This window comes from Odontomachus brunneus, unplaced genomic scaffold, assembly GCF_010583005.1.
Source record: "Odontomachus brunneus isolate Ranch 3 - 2012 unplaced genomic scaffold, Obru_v1 Obru_scaffold_148, whole genome shotgun sequence".
In the NCBI taxonomy this organism is placed as follows: Eukaryota; Metazoa; Arthropoda; class Insecta; order Hymenoptera; family Formicidae; genus Odontomachus; species Odontomachus brunneus.
In genome coordinates, this window is record NW_022639598.1 from 382,877 (window position 1) to 402,091 (window position 19,215).

Below are 19,215 nucleotides of genomic sequence, written 5' to 3' on the forward strand. Positions count from 1 at the left end.
TATTGAAAGTTTAAATATTCGTATTTAAAAAGACCGAAACAATAAGAATGTTCAGAGTTAAGTACCAATGTTATTAGTGTTCAGGCATTGGTACTTTTACGTTATATACCTGTCAAAAGTTGACAGTGTGTGAAAATTGCAATATTTTATCTTATTATACTCGATTAAAAGAGAAAAGATTCGAAACAAGCAGACCATGTGGGCCGAAAGTAGTGGCCCTCGAGTAAGGCATCGACAACGTCCACTCACCATGAGGCGGCGTGTGTTGAGTCGGGCTGTGCTGATGATGATTCGTGGTGACTGCCGTGCCCGGAAGTACGTGCTGCGCATGTGCCGCGGGATGCAGGTTGACGCCGGGTGGCGATGCCGGAAGTTGGCCCGGTTGATGTACCTGATGATGCGGTACGTGGTGCGCCGGGTGGGGATGGGGCGGCGGTAGAAAGGCGGCCGCCACGGCCGCCTGCGCGTTCAGGTAGGCCATCCGCGAGGCCGTAAGATTGCCCAGATTCCCCAGATTCCCCAGATTGCCGAGATTGCCGAGATGATTCAGGCTGGGCATGTACTCCCATAATTTGGAGTGATGGGGCGCCGCCGGCGCGTACGAGACGGCCGACACCCCGGCGGGCGGCGAGCCCTGCGGGGAGCCGCGATCGGTACCGCTTCTGTTACCGGTGCCATCGAGGCCCAGCAGCTCCTGAATCGCGAAGGCCGATCGCTGCTGTTGCTGCGGCATCTTCCACCGTGTGTGTCCTTGGGCTGGCGGGCTCAAACGTGCGACATCCTCGAGCGCGAACAGGTACGAAGCGATCCTCAGCCGATCTTGGATCCTCACACCGCGACAGCTTAGCGACAGATGCGTCCTGAGTAGATCAAGGTGGTTGAAAGTGGATTCTCAGCCGTGTCGGGGCTACCACCTGACGTCGAGTCGCGCATTCGACGGCGCGAGCTTACGTCTACTTGCGCAAAGAGCAAGTCTCTTGGATTTGATCGTTGTTCTGTTTCGTGCTCGGAAGACTTCTCTCTCCCGACGCTTAGGAACTCGATCGTGTGTGTCGTTGTACGTCTCGGGGATTACCGATTAGTGTTCCGTGAGCGCGAAGACCGCAGAGGATACTGGAGAAATTTCCGACTGTGGGCTTACGAGGCCGTCGGCACTGTTCTCGACGGAATCCCACGCGAAATCGGAGAAACTGACCGAGCAGAATTCTCGGATCTGATAGGCCCTGACATTACGCTCGCCGTTCGACGATGATTATCGTGCTGGCGTTTCACCGGATTACAAAATGTTCGTTCTAAGGCCGTTGGACGTGTGTGACCGACGCGAGGAAGAGACGTGGAAACGTGTATCTCTGGCTCTAAGCGTTCTCCTTGTGAATCCTCATGAAAGTTAGAATTCTTCAATGAACCGATACCTGCGAGCGTGTCGATAGTTAATACAATTCGCGTCTAAATTTTCCTCTTTTCTCGTTGCAATAGCGTGACGTATTGCTAGAAACTACCTCCTCGAAAAACGTGACAGTCGACGTTCGCTGACCGTCGGCAAGGTGAACGCGACGCGCTTCTGCCGCAAGGGTCTTATACGCGTTTCTCGCTTTTGTCAGGACACTCGGTGTGTGATCCTTACTTACTCTTGCGTCTTCCTCCTCCACTTCCGTTACCATAAATGTTTCGTTGTGCTCAGGTACCAATTGCTCTGTCTATTGCTCGTCACGACACTGCTCCGCGCGCGCATACGCCGATCTTCCAGGACGTCTCCGACGTAGTGAGCCGGAACTCCGTTCCAGAAGCGAACACTGGACGACACGTGCAGGGGAAGTCGCGCGTGGTTAGGCTTCATTTAGGGAAGCGCGTGCGAGTCCGAGCTAGTCGCTCCGCGAAATCGTCTCCTTTCATTTCTCCACTCGAAAAGGGATTGAGTTTCGAGGACTACCGGCGGCAACTCGTTCTTCCTCCAGCCGTGTCCAATTGTAGGTGATATTGACCGTTGTAGCGGAGACTCGGTGGTCGTGTCTCAGGAAAAGGTGCCAAGCGAGCAACCGGTTGGTGAACGAATCCGGCGAGGTTTGTCAGACCTCTTGGACGTGCCAACTGGCATGCGTCTCGCGTACGTTACTACTCCATCACACGCGTCGGCCGCATCCTGGACACTGTTGTCTCTACCTGCGTGATTGTCATCCTCCGTCGGTGAGCCGAGTTTAACTCGATTGTCGCGTGTATCTACTAGCTGTAGCTGGTCCGGTGTTCGCTCTTGCGATTTCTTAGAGTGTCTTGAACGTACGACCGGCGACGGATCGCCGACGCGCGCGATAAACTCCCGTCGCGATTAACACCCGACCGCGACTTCGTGCTCGAAGAAACGTGGACGGTGGAGGCCGACGGCGTAAGATACGTAGGCGGATAGGCTGGCAAGTAGGGTAGGTCGCCTCGAGGGATGGTCCCGGTGAGAGAGCAAGTGAGGCTCCTGTGTGTGTCCGCCCGTCGTGGCGCAACCGTGTCGTCGTCGCGGCGTTGGACAACTGAGCTGTCGAGCGCAGCGCGGGGTTGCTCGGCTGTACGCGACGGGTAATGAAGAAGGGAAACCCCCGGGGGCGGCTGTACGACGTTACACGCACCCACACACACATACGTGTACCGTAACGCGCGCGCGGAGGGTAGCTTTTGCCCCGTCCGCGCGCACAACCTGCCTCTGCCCTGCCGCCGTCGCTTAGCCCCCTCCGCAATACCCCCCTGCCGCCGCGCCACATACCCCTCTTCCCTCCTCATCCTCCTCCTTTGCACCCACAAACTCGCTCCCCGCTTTCTCCCCTCTCTACCCTTTAGCCCTGCCGTCCTGCGACCCCTCACAGACCCAGTGCGACAAAGGCGCCTCCGCTACTTTACGCGCTGGCAGTGGCCGTCTCGCATCGTGGATTGGTCGGCTTTTTGAGACAGCCAGCCGGGTAGACATAGCCCTAGTTACCAACGGGAAGGTGGGGTCTAGCAACGTCAACGCCTCGACGTGGCTACGCCTACGGCAGAACGGTTCACCATGGGGAAAAGAGGTACTCTAGGTCTTGGCACAGCTCTGGATGCTGGCTCGCAGACGCTCGCCGTGTCCGAGCGACGCGCCGCAGCCAGGTCAGCTGTGATTGAAGCGCGAACCTGGATCATGAGACGTGAAGTGTACGAGTCGCCCGCGCAACTCCTGATATATTTCTTTTCGACCCTTCGTCGTTGTATTATTTTGTTTTATAATTTTTTTTATGTGTCTTACAGATCTCCCTAACCTCCTCCCAAACGATTTGGGTCACGAGAACCGTCTTAACACAAACCTCCAAGAATCCTAATGGAGCAGTTAATTTGTGAAGCGGGCAAATTTCCACAAAACGAACACCAAGGGAGCGAGAGAAATAATTACTTGACAGAAGTGGAATATTTGGTGTGACATGCAGTCAGTTAGGTGAATAATTTATTAATTTGTTATTACAGCCCGGCATTGATAATAGTTAGATTTATTAGATTATGAATTCATGATGCAACGAAATTGTTTATTTAATTAATTGATAACGTGAGCTGAAAATGATGTGGATCATATTGAATTCATTGCACTGCCATTATATCATAAGCTATCGGTATTTCCGGGTAATTATGGGCGTTTCCTCTCTCGTTTCTATTGTTGAATAACGTATCAGTAATATTACAATTGCGAATATCAAATGATTGCGATGTGTTTCATCATGGGCTGGCACTTTTCATAATATTAACTAATCTTTTGACGCGAAACTGATACCGTTACCTTCGCATTGTGGTAATATTATATTCTTTTATCCTTTTATGATAGTAGCAACGATCGACACATCAATTTTTCTCAATTATTAATCACAATTCAACCATCTCGTAATCTACGAAATAATTAGTAAAAAGACAACAAGTAGTATCTCTAAAAGAATCACATTAACAAATCAATACTGTAGACAACAAAAAATAATTTCTTAGTCTTACATAGAATGCACTTGTTGCAAATCACAAAGCTATATTCCACATGTTCAGTTTATAGTCAGTATTTGCGATATCATGTTGCAATTGTAATAGCAACACATCCAAAGCTGAAATCTTGCGCTGGGAAAAATTATCCGTCTATTCATAGGAGAGAGATTAGAGATTCGAATATCTAACGTCCGGTCGAGGCATACTGCATCTTGCGAAGCAGTGATTGTGGCGTTGTAAAACCGGCTTTCGTTCACAGCCTTTATTAACACTGTGGGAGTGGTCCGGCTACTGGCCAATCCGAACGCGCCACTTCCAACCCTCATTGGCCGGGACACAAATCGATTTATAACTCACCACCCGACACCAAGCGAGCGCGGATACACGCCCTTAAGGCCGTACTGCTTAAGGTCGACTCTTCTCGCAAGCCTGTTGCGACTTTCAACACCGCCAATTCAACCGTAGGAAACTGGTGGTGGGTTCGGTGGCGGCTGCTGGCGGGGTGGTAGTGGTGGTGATGGTGGTAGTAGTGGCAACGGTGGCGGCGGCGGTGGTAGTGGAGGTGGTGGCGCGGTGGTGGCCTGCGGAAGGTTGAAAACTTCTGATTCCCGACGACAAGGTTCCCGATAACGGCGGTGGATATTTTTTTCGAAATGCACCGATCGAACTGCGCGATCGGAATTGAGCCATTTTCGAAAAAACGAGGCTCTTCCTCCGTTTCACCCTCTCGCTCACTCGCTCGCTCACCCCTCTCTCTCTCTCTTTCTCTCTCTCTCTCTCTCTCTGTCTCTTTACTTTTAATTTTCACACTTTTCTACCTTTTGCTCTTTATTCAAACAGTGTGTGTATTATACGGAATGTCTCGAGCGAGTAACAACAGTCGCTTCATCCTCTATTTTCTTTCTTCTCTTTTTCCTTTTTTTTCTTTTTGTTATTGTATTATTTTTTTCTCTCGCTTGGAAGCTGCAAACATCGCTCAAATTAGCGGTCTTCCATTCGCGTGCATAATCCAATTCGTTGCCGCGATAAATGCTGACACCATGACGAATAGGATTACGTTTGCGAGGTGGAAGGTCGCCAACTTGAACGGTATCATTGAACCCGACAACGGATGGGAATGGATCTCATGGTCTATAGGATCATGCCTAGTGCAAAATGATCTGGCAAACATGCTGAACAAGTTGCTAGATTACATAGCGAGATATCGTCCTTTATGTTTTTGCGAAAGATACCTCGTCTGCCACAGAAATGTACAATCGCATCTCTAAAAATTTTGAAATTATAATTCAATTGACGTGATTAAAAAGACCGTAACAATCTCGCAGCAACATTATGATGAGAGTATCAACAGTAAATGGTCATAATCATAGGTCGCGTGTAACATTTTCCAAGCGAATTTGCCGAACGATGTCACCCCAACGGCGCACTCATCATCCCCCAAATCAGCCGGCGCGCCAAAGACGACGACGTCGACGACGTCCTTCCGTCGTCCTAGTGGCGTTCGTTCGTTCAGAGGCGCGGTACTTAACGTACTCGTAAATAGTCGCGAAAAGCAATTGTAGCGCGGCACAATGGCACAAAGTTGAGCGTCGTCCAAACACACAGACTGAGAGAGCTCGCCGGCCTCTTTGCAGGTTCAGGGAGAACGTCTCGCGCGCGCACGTAGCTTTGTTTCTTTGAAAAATCTTGGAGCTTCTTCCTACCTATCTTCGTCCGTTCATTTTCTCAGTCTAAGAAAAGTACAGTGAGTACCAGCACCCTCCTTCGCGACCCTCCCTTATTCGCTACCTAGCATCAAGGGATTATTGTACACTTTGCGCCGTGTTGCGTTCGCGAAAGCGCAGCGAAGGGGTGCTCCTTTTGCCTCTTGCTCCGTTAACGCGGCCGCTGTTTACGCCCGAGACACTCAAGCTTCCGAGTCGACGTACCTTGGGCATTTTCAATCGCGATTCCGTCACATTGTCATAGCTATTGAGGCCGACATAATTTCGACGGATATTAACAACGCTATATACATCTCGTGACGTTTCTAACGGTATATAGCATTGCATGCTATAAAATGCACACGGAAACTCATAACCTCTGCGTATAATAAGAACAAAATCATCTCAACGCGGTATATATAATGCGTGTGTATGTTAAAAATGGCAATTATACATCAGAGTCGACAAAACGGTAAATATCTTTATTAATATTCCATATATCGCGGCGCGCACATTTTCACGGCGGCGTGTTGACGTCCGAGGCGAAAGAGATGAAGTTACTCGCACTCTGCGATTCGAATGAAACATAGACGCGCGTTAACGGTGAAGTTAACAGTGTTTAAACGACAACGACGGCTCTATTATGTCTGAAATTTCGACGCTTCCAAAGTATTACGACTAATTTCATACTTTCCGCGAGCGTTTGACTCGAATTTCCTGCCGCGTACAGTAAATTATCCGGACTGCTATCGTAATTACATAAATTAACAGACCGTGAGCGGAAGCGGCGTGTTTGCACGGAACACCGGGCTATATGCGCAGCGAAATGAGAGGACTTGGAGAGTCCAGTTAGCACGAATCTACTATCGCCACCTAATTCGCGAAGTAAAGCGCTATCGTTGAACGATGTTTACACGTGTTGCAGTATCCGCAATTATTGACAAGGATATATCTGCCAATCCCAAATATCTCTCGATCTTCTATAATTTACATCGAATTACAATCTTCTTTAAAAAAAACGCGATGATATATATTAATGGAGAAGAACGAGAAAAATCAAACCGTCGTGATATCGTTCTTTATGCAAACATGTCCAATAACGAATCAATTAATAATCTCGAGGTATCTTGATCTCCCGATGAAACATTTTATTTACATTAAATTACAGTTTCCTTCGAAAAAGAAATTCCCTTCCCTTTAACGTTATGAAATATGTTTCCACGTTTCATCACGACTTCAAGTTGTATGGAGATCCGTTGAGTTTATTAATTGACTCGTCATTCGTGTTCGTCCAAAGAATGAGCACGGTTTATGTAACAACGCTTTAATCTTCCTCGTTCTTTTCCAGAAGTATACACGATCGCGTTTCTTGAACGAAGCCGCGAAATAAAATTTTTCATTTGAACTATTACATACGCGACTTTTTCTTTCGAAAGCCTTCATTTCCCCATATTACATCTCCAACGAATCCTACGGGAATCGCTGTTGCTAAAACGAGTAGCGAGTAAAAGACCGCGATTCCACTGTAGGAGGTTTAAACTTTAAAAGAGCACAATCCGCGTCTCTCTCGCGAAAGATATTTATTCATCTGTATCGCGCATACGCGCACCTTCCCGTTCGCCAAGATTTGAACAATGCACCGAATTTAGAGCGTCCCGTAATCTGTTGAGACAAGTAGCGGCCAGGGGATAAATTTATTACGCGTCGACGGGCGAGGGGACTGCGCTGAATTCTCGTAAGACCTTCTTCGACTCGAGAACAACCGCGCACTCTAAAATCTTCGTGTTCGAGAGAGAGAGAGAGAGAGAGAGAGAGAGAGAGAGAGAAATCAAATGCATTTTCATGTCTCGTTTCATCAAAACGTTTCATCATCGTTCTCTTTATTACGATGCGTTTTGCTTTATGCTAAATGTAACACAGATGCTAGGAAATCCAAAGTTCATTATGCGAGTATACATTTCTGAAGCGATTAAAAGTAATCTAGGAATCTTCAAGAAAGAAACAGATCGTGAAAGATTTTTACACGGAAGAGTTAATTTTTCTTTTCTTTTTTGAACCGGGGTAAATTGGAATGCAAGGAATGTAAAAGTCACGAGTGTTACGTCAAAACCAAACTCGTTTACGGGAATACTCACTGCTAGTATTTCAACGTTTCCCTCGCCGTACGTCGCGCGGATACTCGCATTTGCAAACTCCCGCGAGAAGCGAGCATTTACGCGCGCATTTATGAGAAATTTCTGCACGATCGCCATTTTAGCCAACTTACGCGAGACCCGTAGAGTCTCATAAATTAATTTCTCAAATCACATTCCGACGAAGAAACTCGCCGCCAATATCGATAAACTACATTTGCCTCTTTTGCACGTGATACACACTTATGCAAACATAGAGAGAAAGAGAGAGTGTATGTGTGGCTGTGTGTGAGAGAGAAGACAGAAAGGAAGGGAGAGAAGGAGAGAGACGAATGCAGAGTCGCGGAGGCTCCGTCGAAAGGATCTCGTTGCCTTGCCAATCCTCTTTTCGAGAACATTTTCGCCGAGTCTTGCAAAATTGTTAATCCCAAGCTTTTCCAATTACATAGACTCTCCTCCCGTCGCCCATCCACGTTGTCGTGCTCGCTCGCTCTTCCTTTCCCTCTTCTTCACCTCTCCCCCGCTCCCTTCCCTCTCTCTCTCTTTCTCCTTTCGTCCCTCTCTCGCTTGCTCTCTCTTTCTCTCTCTTTGGGCTCTTTGTAAGCGAAAATACTCAATTCGGACGTTAAATTCAATTACAGCATTCCTGATTAATCCTAAGTATCCTCTGCCCAAGGAAGGACGCCCGCCGTTTCTCCTTCCACAGGTTCCTTCCTTCGGACGAGCTGGATCTCTTTCAGCTTAGTCCGTCCTTGAGTTGAATAACTGTTGCGAAGGATGTTCGACCATTAAGACTCGCGCGTCTCGTTTTCGCCGCGATGGATACCCGATTGTATCGCCATGCAAATTAGTACGCCCCACAGTCGAGGCGCGAAATATTTATAAAAAAAAATAAACGACATCTTCGACGCGACGTTTTGTAATATATATTTTGTAATAATTAAATTATCTCGATAATAATTAAATTAAAAATATGTAGAGGGACTGAAACACAAAGATATACATAGATGAAGCATGCCTGCTCGAATTTCTTTTCGTATCAACAAAGATATCGAAGTTATTCTTTCTCCTTCTCTCCCCTCTCTCTCTCTCTCTCTATTTTCTTGTACAAACTATCTAATAAGGTATAAATTGTACAAAATGTCATTAGAAGCACATTTGTAGAAGAACACATAGAAACATACTTTTTTCCTCGCGACTATTCGAAAGTCGCTCAGTTTCGTTGAGATTTGTGCGTGTTGTAATTATATTGTGCCAAAATTATATATTTTTTTTTTGTAATCAACTCTCGAGATATCCATCTCCGGGAACACGCCCTTCTCGCCCGTGCAATCTCGCATGTCCAGCGTAAGTCGCGATTAACTCGTCGTGATTATGTTTACACTCCATTGTGCAATCGACGATCAAGACGAATATATCTTCCCTCTCTCGCGCGTTCCTCTCTTTTGTCAGTAAAACGGTTCATTAATGCTGGCCGCGCATCGCAGCTTGCCGATGCGAAAGGGCCGGGGACCACCCCGGAGATCGTCCCGAGGTACGACAAGATAATTCTTACCTCTCAAAAAAGTCAGCCAGTCATCGCCTCTAACTGGTAGTCTTTCTCTTAATCCTCGCCCACGAGTCCTCGAGTATCCGCGCGGCCACTCGAGGATTTTCACAATGCCCAACACACCGGCGCCATCGTGCCTCGAATCTAGCTCCCGATAGACGAGTCCTGCTGCATCGGCCGCGACCCGACGAGCCGCCGCCGCGGAAGCCTCGGACGGTCGATCCTGCTGATAGTTTCAATTAAATTTTTCGAGTACCCTCTGCAGCGCAACGTTAGTTTCAAGCGCGAACTAGCTGCTTCCGCATTCCAATTAGCCTTTCAAACGCGGCAGTTTGAGCTTCCGCTCGCGTCGTTGATCTTGGTCGACGTGAGAGGATCGATTGATTCGCACGTTAACGTTACACAATACGCGCGTTATGAATTACATAATTCTCGAACGATTAAGAAGTTGACGAATATATTGAACTTGAATCACATTCTCAACGTAAATAAGGAAAAAAGTAGGAAGAAAAGAGGAGCCAGAGAAAAAGAGGGAGAAAAAGAGAGAGAAAGAGGAAGAGAGAGAGGGAGAGAGAATACAGTGCGAGTTACGTCTTTTAAGGTTACGTCAGTAACATACCAACACACACAGTCATACAACGTTTATTTCATAGGTCGGGCACGAAAACGACTACGTCTCAATGCACGCGATACTTTCAAGTTATCGCGAGAATAATTATGGAATCAGGCTTACCTGTGCGAGAAAACATTTCCGGAAGATTTACGCGGAGCGAATGACCGGAATCGTTAGGAGCTGCTTTCTAAAAGCACAGCTTCGAGGAGGGGGCGACAGATGGCAGCTGGTGGCTGGTCGGTCGGTAATTCTGGATGTGCTGCCGTCTGTGCGCCCGAGAACGAACTGAAATTCGGTTGGCCCTTCCTATTCCGTCGTGCAACGTACGATGGGAGATACGCGTTTCCTTGAGAAAAATTACGAGGTAACGACATACCATCTATTACGGTTTACATGAGCTCACGCGAGCGTTCACTCGTCGTCGCGTGCGTTTTACGCGAAATGCGTCCGGCTTGATCGCGCCAGGGGAAATTTTTGCGCGCGGACAATGCAGCAATTTGCATCACTTTGACGCTCGATATTTGAATATTTTCTCTCGCGATAAACGATCAGTTTGTCAGCGTTCGTTACACGCGGATTAACATCCCTGTAAAAGCGATTTTTGCAAAATGGACGGAAAAAGCGTGATTCGTTAATTATTGTTCGGCTCGCGCGCGGCCCCGATTGCTTCTGATGCACGTCACGATTATTATATCGTCGTAAATGGTTTTGCATATTTTGCCCTTTTTGCAAGGGCCTCGTTATTGAAATTTCCTTAAACTGACGTAGCAAAATGCGCTGCAAATGACTGTTTATGCTTTGCATAATTAGATACCTCGTAGGGCTGCTCGACGCGTATTTGCTGAAGCGACTATTAATTTATCTTTTAACCTACGCATTTTATAACAATAGTATAAATTTGCTCTCATGAACTGCACTTAAATGACCAGAAAGTACGTTATTACGTGTGCGAAAGTGCACTTTTGTATTCATGGTGTATTCTTTTCCGTTTGTACAGAACGCTTTTGGAATGTAGTCGTAACTGTCTCAAATGCACTTGGATGGCATTCGATAAGCATCAAATGACAATTGTCAATAGTCAAAGGAGACCAGTAGGCTTCTCGTGTCTTTACCATCGACTGGGTTGTAAGTAGTGTGTTTTCGCGATATATTTTAATGTTCCACCTCTGCACATAACTTACAAATTAATTTAACGTTTTAATTCCTCGACATGTATTTACTGAAACAATTAAATTATTCTTTAACCGACGCGTTTTATAACAGTAGTATAAATTTGCTCTTATGAACTGTACTAAGTTTAAATAATAGGAAAATATATTATGTGTGCGAACACGCGCATATGTATTCTTTTCCGTTTCTACAGACCACCTTTGAATTCGTAACTATCTCAAACACACTTCGATAGGATTCTATGAGCTCTAAATAATAATCGTCAATATTCAAAAGAGAACTTTAAAGGAGAAATCAGTACTTCCCTGGTTTGAATCATCGTCTGGGTTGTAAGTAATGTCTGTTTTTACGATATATTTTAATGTTGTTTGTGGAAAATTACTTTTCAGCTCTGTATATGACCTACAAATTAATTTCACACAGTACATGGCCATGGATACGATAATCAAATTGCATTACCTAAAAAATATTAGTTAAACTATTAGTTTTGGCTTCCAAGTTGGAATCGCATTTCTTGTCTATTTGTTTCAACAGGAAACAAATCGATAGTCCAATAGTAGTTACATGAAACTTACTCAGATGTGATACATATACGGAAAAAAAAGATTTGCTAATATATGGACAAATAAAACTATTAACTGCAGGAGAAAATTTTCTTGCTTTCATAGCAAAGTTATTTAGTTGTGATAGCTAAAAGATTTGCTAATATATATATACATATATATATATATATATATATATATATATATATATATATTATAGCAACATATATATTATAGCAAGAAAGCAAGAAAATTTGCTCCTGCAGTTAATAATTTTAGTTGTCCGTATATTAGTAAATCTTTTTTTTCCATGTAGATTTGAATTCACATTTAAATGTGAATTTGAGCTAGAGCTGAATCACAATCACAAATACAATGTCACGTATATCATATAATTCAATTGAAAAGTTCAGATCAACTCTAAATTTGAATCTGAATATCTCACGTGAGACAAGTTTCAAACAACTATTAATACGAACTTTAGACACTCAAACAATATCAGTATATTCAACAGAACCGGCGTATACTTCGAGAATATAAGCGAGAATATAAGCGAGAATAAGAAAGAAAGAAAATTTCCTCACTCGGTTTCTTATTCATGAAAATATAGACCTATTAGGAGTTGCCTACACTCAGGGAAAAATCTGGTGATAGCAATACAAGTTTGACACGTAGAATTGTATAATTTAATAAGCTATTTCATAGTTAACTGCAACTACAACTTTTGTTGCAATAACTACAAAATAATTTATTGATGTGTATACATTAATTATATATATAAAACTTGTATAGCTATCAACCTGTATGGTTGTCATCGTCATGTCTTTTTCTCTGAGTGTAGAATTATCCATCAATACACACATCGTGAACAAAGTCGCGTTAAAATTCCCTCGGAAAAGCGTCGCTAACAATGAGACAGTAACACGAGCCACAGAGCTAAGGCGAATATTCTGAAGTTCATCAAAGTTCGAGGAGATCGCGGTCGCTCTTAATGGCGCACTGGATACGGCTTCAAAAGGAATTACGTAATACTTTTTTCTTCACGAGCCGATCGCGGGCTCGGGAAGGGAAGGGAGAGAGGGCTCGAAAGGAGAGAGAAAAAGGGAGAGGGAGAGAGAGACTGCACCCTCGTTAAATATTAAACTTTAAGGCTCGCTCTTCCATGGCGCTTCTGTGGCCTTTATGTAGCCCGCCTACCCTCTCGTTTCTTCCGTAACGACATCGCGCGATCGTTGCGAAACGAGACATTTGAGAGATTATGCCAATCGCTCCAGCGCTCGCACTTCCTTGGAGCGAAGATGCGAGCGCTCACTCCTCCGGCCGAGGATTTATTCTTGATTCGCTGATGCCGCTCTGTTATGTCTTACATTTAACGTATCGTCCTTGTTACGCCTACATATTCGATAAACACAACTCTGGGAAAAGGGAGACTGTTTCAAACGAGAGACACTTTAGAATTTTAATCCTTTGCGCATTATCTTCAGAAAGAGAGAGAGAAACATAGAGAGTTCCATGATCAATAAGAATTTTATACCGTCGCGAATACAGCGGTTCTTCGATTTAAACTGAAGAAGTCGTTTGTGTGAATCGTGGAAACGTCGGTTATCTCTGTCAGGAAAAGTGCGAATTTTTACTACATCTTCTACATTGTAAGAAATACATTGCTCACATGGCAACAGCTGCATCCTCTTCTTGTCGACGACTCGCAGCTGTAAAACTATTAGCACTTCGATAATTTAAGTCAAATATCACTTCTCTACTACGTCCATTCTTAAAATTCACTCTCCGCGACATCCTGAATGAACAGACGGATACGATGGATTGTGCTCAAATACAACTCGTCGAGACGAAAACTCGTGAAATTTGAATCACAGTAAGATTATAAATGACTTCTTCGATGTTTCCTTCAAATGAATTCCGCGACACTTTTATCAGCAAATATTTATCAGCAAAAGCTTTTGTATTATCTTTGAATCTAGAAATATATATATATATAATCGTAAGAAACTCGAGACAATTTCGAAGTCTGACGCGTAACGAGCTATAAAAAGCGAAGAATATATTCTCACATACATATTAAAATAAGAATATCGATATCTAGACACGTACCTAATTTTGAACATTTTGATTGTAAACTTCTAATCTTTAAATACGAACATTTAAACTTTCACAACATAAAATATATCTACATGTATATACTTATATCCTACGTTAAAAGTTTGAATATTCGTATTTAAAGACCAAAAGAAGAATTCTGGACAAGAATGCCCAAAATTAGACGCGTGTCCGAAAATTGGTACTTTTATCTCACTACATTTATTTTTTTTTTGTACGTAACACGTAGAACAGCAAATACTACGATAACACGCTGTCGAATCGTTAATACCGCCAAAAGTCGCACTCGATAATCGCGCAAATCGAATCCGATCGTGAGGCGCGTTCGCGACTTAACGAGAACTACCTTCGGGGCATTCGCGACTTTGTTTCGGTTTCATTTCTGCATCGACGCCGACCGAGCTGACCGAGTCGGCTGCTCGTCCTCGCTGGCGTCCTGGCGATTGGCCTGATTTGTCGGTGCCGTGTCAGATTTTGGTCTAAGCACGTCCGGTATTGGCCAGAGATCGGCACGTCATTCGCTCATTATACGATCCAATTAGGGGGGCCCCGGCTGCGACTGCGACACGGCAACAGTCACAGAGTCCTTCTGTCCATGCGTGATTAGCCCTATTCGGGAGACAACGCGTTCCTGACGGCCGCCCGGGGCTGCGCGCCGGCGACCGAAGTCGCTTCTCCTCGCTCGATTCCTCAACAGTCACGGTTCCGCAGTTATTAAATCGATCCTCTACCCTTCGCGCGCAATTGCGGCGTTCTAATTCCCGGACCGATCATGGCCCGTCGTCGCGAGCCAGGCCGAGATCGTCTTCTTTCTGACGTTACCTCGTTTTGCATCCGTGGCTCGCGATCGCAAAGTGCCGCAACGTTAGCGCGTTGAGGGCCGATTTTCCCACCTCTTGGTAAGCTAACTAATAATTAACTCATATGTCTGTCTTTGTTTCTCCTTCGGCTTGGACAGAGATATATGATTTAACTGTTAATCAGCTTACCAAGAGGTTGGAACAATCGGTCTTGAATGTCGCAACTATCACCAATGACCGGCACTGTGATATTTCCAGGATTTACTGAGTTACGTATAAGATATTTTTCATTGATTGCATTTGAAAATATGATTGTTTAATAAAGAGCGAATGAAACGAGGTAACAAATACACGTGCGCCTCGAGTTATATTTACTTGTCGTATCTTTGACAATTCAGTCCTCAGCAAAAACTTTTGTACAATTAACGAAGGTAAACGATTGATGTGTTAAGGAAAAATGTCGGATCAATAGCGAGTTCTCATTAATTGTTTCTACAATTCGCCTATGCGTTATAGGAAGCATCTGTGACAGAGAATAACTTTCTTTGGAACATTGATGGCTCACTAACACAAACTGTCATACATCATTTCGATAATTTGTATTTGTCGAAAGTTTAAAAATCGATTCGTGAACACAAATTGGACGACGTTGAAAACTGTTCATCAATGTGTTAATGTAAGCTTACTATAAAGAGCAACCGGTGAGAAATAACAGACTTTGATTAATGCTTACAATGGCCGATCAACGACGCGTGTTAAGTACCGTCTCTATTACGTTAGAATCTGCTTATTATTCCATTGTCTTTTCAGAAACTGCTTTGTCTGCGTTACAAGTGAATGCTGCGTTGTAAATGAAGCGCGCGCTTCATTTTACACAACAACGAGAAGAAATACCTAGGGCTATAGCTTGCGTATAAATTCACAAGCTACAATGATTCGTAGATTTTGTACAATCTTCTGCAGATGAATGTTTGACACGAGCAAGCGATCATGTGTACCTGAGCGTGTATATCGACGCTGATTTTTGTCGCAGAACAATCATATGGTACAAGATCCTCGAGGGATGTGGCGCGTTCTATATCTTAATCACCGACTCCATTATACAAACAAAGACACTTTGCGCAAAGGGACGCAAGGTGAGACGCCGACGATTATCCAGCGACGATGACCGTTCCGACGCCCGTCGCGCCCTTTCTTTCGCGCGACGATACCGCTTTATATCCGCGACTCAGATCCGCGGAAACATCTAATGGGACTCCGCATTCTGGCCGCGCTCTCATTATCGCATTCCGCGCCTTTTTCTTCGGCATTTTAATTGCAGCAATGGGCCGCACGCCGCCGCCGCTAAGAAATAATTATGCTCGCCACGACACGACACAGACGTGAGCGCACACACCTGTGCAGACGCGAACGCACGGACGCACTCACGCAACACACACTCGTACACGTGTTTACGTACGCGCGGACACACACACACACACCGGCGCACGCCCACACACGCGCACATTCGCATACCTATGCGCAATTACGTCGCGTTCGAGCGATCCTCTTTAGGGGTGGAGAACCCCCCGCCGAAGAGTGCATTTCTTGTTCGCGCGACCCCCATCGGGCACGATGGTATCACACGTGCCACGCCCCCCTAACGACAAAATTATAGCGGCCATGTTTGCCTAAGATCAAAGATCCAGGTGGGAATGTGCGGGGAGAGCTCGGATGAAAGAGAAGGCGCGCGAGAGTATGCGAACCAGATGCCCCAGCCGCGCCCGAAACTCGCGCTTTTTCTTCTTCGACACTTCGCGGACACGTCGTTGGGGCCATTGTCGTCGTAACGGTGAGGTGATAATGATAATGACAGACCGAGAGCGAATATAGGATCCCCCTCTCCGTCGCTGTCGTTTCATGGTTGTCCGTCTCTCCAAATTATATGAGAAATCGGCGATGAGATTTCGCGAGAAAATAGAAATCTCAACGCATCTCCCTCTCTCTCTCCTACCTTTTTATCTTTTATCTTTAATTGCAGCGCTTTAATATACATATTAGGATATATATGATTGCACAAGAGCTGATATGTTAACCGTGACAATATTTAACATATTATTAATATATTAATTATAACGATTTTAATGATTATTAGTTATAATTATAGGGATTATAATAATACAATTTTTCTTGTTGAGGGAGCTTTAACGCTACTTTTTTAAATCATGCCAGTTCGAAGATGGTGTCAATACATTTTTTAAATTTTCCGATTTCAACATTGTCCAAACTCTGTTTTTCTGGCAATTTTTTCTCTAAACTGTCAAAACGATAACTCACGAGTCGGTGGACAAGGCCTACATACACAAAAATACTGTTCACACAACTGTTACTTGTTTCATACATGTCATATAAGTTTATATATCCGCAAATCTATCATAAGTATATCATACATGTCAAATGTATTCTGAGTTCTAGTAAGTTTAACATTTCAATCAAGAATATTAAATTAAAAGAAGAATTCGGTTTGCTCACTACATAGAGTCGAGTTAGCTTTTTCTTCGATAAAGTTTTATAATAGTTTTGTAAAAAGAATAAATTTTTCCTTTCAGTATATGATAATGAGCTTTCCTCAAATTTATGACGAGTATATTTTAAGACCAATATCGAGGAAATATACCACATTCTTCAACATTCTTCAATATTCTTCAAAGAAAGAAAGTAAATGGAGTAATCATTTTTTTAATATACGCGAAAAAAATGTTTAATTGAGTAATAAAATTTCTGATGAAAAAGATATAATCAAGTCAGAAAATTCTTGTTGAAGTTATCAGAATTTTGTTGGAGTTGACCCAAAATCTTGTTAACTTCTGAGTAGAATTTTGATAGCTTCTAAATTCTTGAGTAGAATTCTGATAACTTCAATCAGAATTTCTCGTTCATTTATGTTTTACCAGAAATTTGGTTAAACCGATCAAACTTTTTTTTCCGTGTAGAATATTTTTCTGTGCGTAGCGCGAAACCACGAATTTTGTTGAAGTAAATCGACAATTACGTGTTAAAAACTCGATGCCAACAAGCACATACCCTTTTCTCACGTGCGTTAACAACGATATATTCGTGTTTTTCGCTGAAACATGGCGATCTTTTACTCGATATTAACACTCACCCTCGTGATGTCTCGTGATGACGTAGCTCGTAATAGCGCATAACGGACAGTGAAAACCAAAGAGACAGGAAGGCCACGTCATCTTTGCCCCGGCAGTTTCGTGCGTTCCCTGATGACTAATTAAGTAGTCAGTCGCGGTAATTGCATCTCCCCTGAGCGACTCGCGTTCCCATCATGTGCCATCGCCTCCGGTCTCCATCACGCGTGTCCATCATCATCGTCGAAGATCGGGTTTAGAATCGGGAGCTGTCGAAAGGCGAAAGGCGTTAATTCGATTCCCATGCGCGTCCGACGCGCATCGCGCTCGCGTGTGTGTTTGTTCGCGCTCCTCTCGTCGTCATTACCGTAGTGTTATCGCATTACCATGGCGAACATAGCCGTACGTGTTGTTCGACGTATGTGAGACCGGCGAGACGCGTGAAGTGACGATTAGCCTTCGCTTCGGTTGATGAACTTCGTTACATACCGAGGCCGTAAGTGCGTTTATTAAGAGAGCGCGCCAAATTAAATTGATCGAGCGAAAATCAAAACACAACCCGCGGTAGTTTAACAATTACGTCGGCGAATCAAACGATCCCGTTAATTCTCGCGTAAATCCGGCGAACGGGAAAATATAAGATTCCGTACTCAAAGAAAGCGAACACACGTTGCGCGTCTTCACGCGAACGAACGCTTCAATGTCTGAGAATTTGTTTCTCCACAGGACTCGATTTAATATTTTCTTTTAAGCACGGATATGTTGATAAAGCTCAACGCAAAATAAGTGAAAGTAAAATCCTGCAATAAACAATTGCAAACTGAAACTCAAGCTCAAACTTCGCGTCTGTAAGAGAAATCCGCAGAAAACTACCTTTAAATCTTTACTCAAACCCGTTTGATCGCAGCTGTATTGGAAACGCAACAAATTACAACGATACTTACGCGCAAAGTTAATGACACGTAACTTAAAAAGCGTATCACTCCACGTTTGCGAATCACACCTCGTGTAGAGACGCGAGTGTTCGGAGAGTCGTCGGCGAGTCTTGGCGCAGCGGCCAAGAATGATGTTTTGTGTTGGCGTCTCGGCCGGATTAGAGTTTCGGACGACGACGACGATGACGTGTCGCGGCTCGAGAGCCTCGAGAGGCGAGGTGAGGATTCCTGTCGCTTTCAGCGCTTTCCGACATTTTCTTTCCCTTCCCGGACGGTAACGGGTGGCGGGTCCGTTCTCCGCACACCTCGGCAGGACGGGGCTTCTTCAGCGTGGCCCGAGGCTAGCAGAAGATGCAACAGGCCTCTACTAACAAACCCGGAGAATTCTCGTGGCACTTCTAGTCTACTTCTACTCTAGTAGCCTCGACGCGTGTAGTGTCATACATGGAAGCACGCTAGTTAGGCTTGGTCGCGACGTTGCTCCCTCTTTCTCTCTCTCTCTCTCTCTCTCTCTCTCTCTCTCTCTTTCTCTCTCTCCCTTTTGCCTCTACTTTCGTCAGGGCGGAAG

General features: G+C 44.6%; 1 protein-coding gene and 1 long non-coding RNA gene across 5 annotated transcripts in view; both read right to left on the reverse strand.

Moving 5' to 3' along the window:
• The window catches only part of LOC116850540 (visual system homeobox 2-like), a 72,781-nt gene extending 70,124 nt beyond the window's left edge, over positions 1-2,657 (reverse strand). For all 4 annotated transcript variants that reach the window (XM_032828945.1, XM_032828943.1, XM_032828944.1 and 1 more), the window contains exon 1: positions 250-2,657. In XM_032828945.1, coding sequence (XP_032684836.1) covers positions 250-733 — 484 coding nt within the window. In that variant the 5' untranslated portion in view covers positions 734-2,657. The remainder of the gene's footprint in view (positions 1-249) is intronic.
• Positions 2,658-2,772: 115 nt separating this feature from the next.
• Positions 2,773-10,164, reverse strand: LOC116850543. The gene is made up of 3 exons (XR_004379368.1): positions 10,084-10,164; positions 9,357-9,576; positions 2,773-4,547 (listed from the first exon to the last, which is right to left on the reverse strand). It is a non-coding gene; the product is annotated as an uncharacterized LOC116850543 (long non-coding RNA).
• Between the last annotated feature and the right edge of the window lie 9,051 nt (positions 10,165-19,215).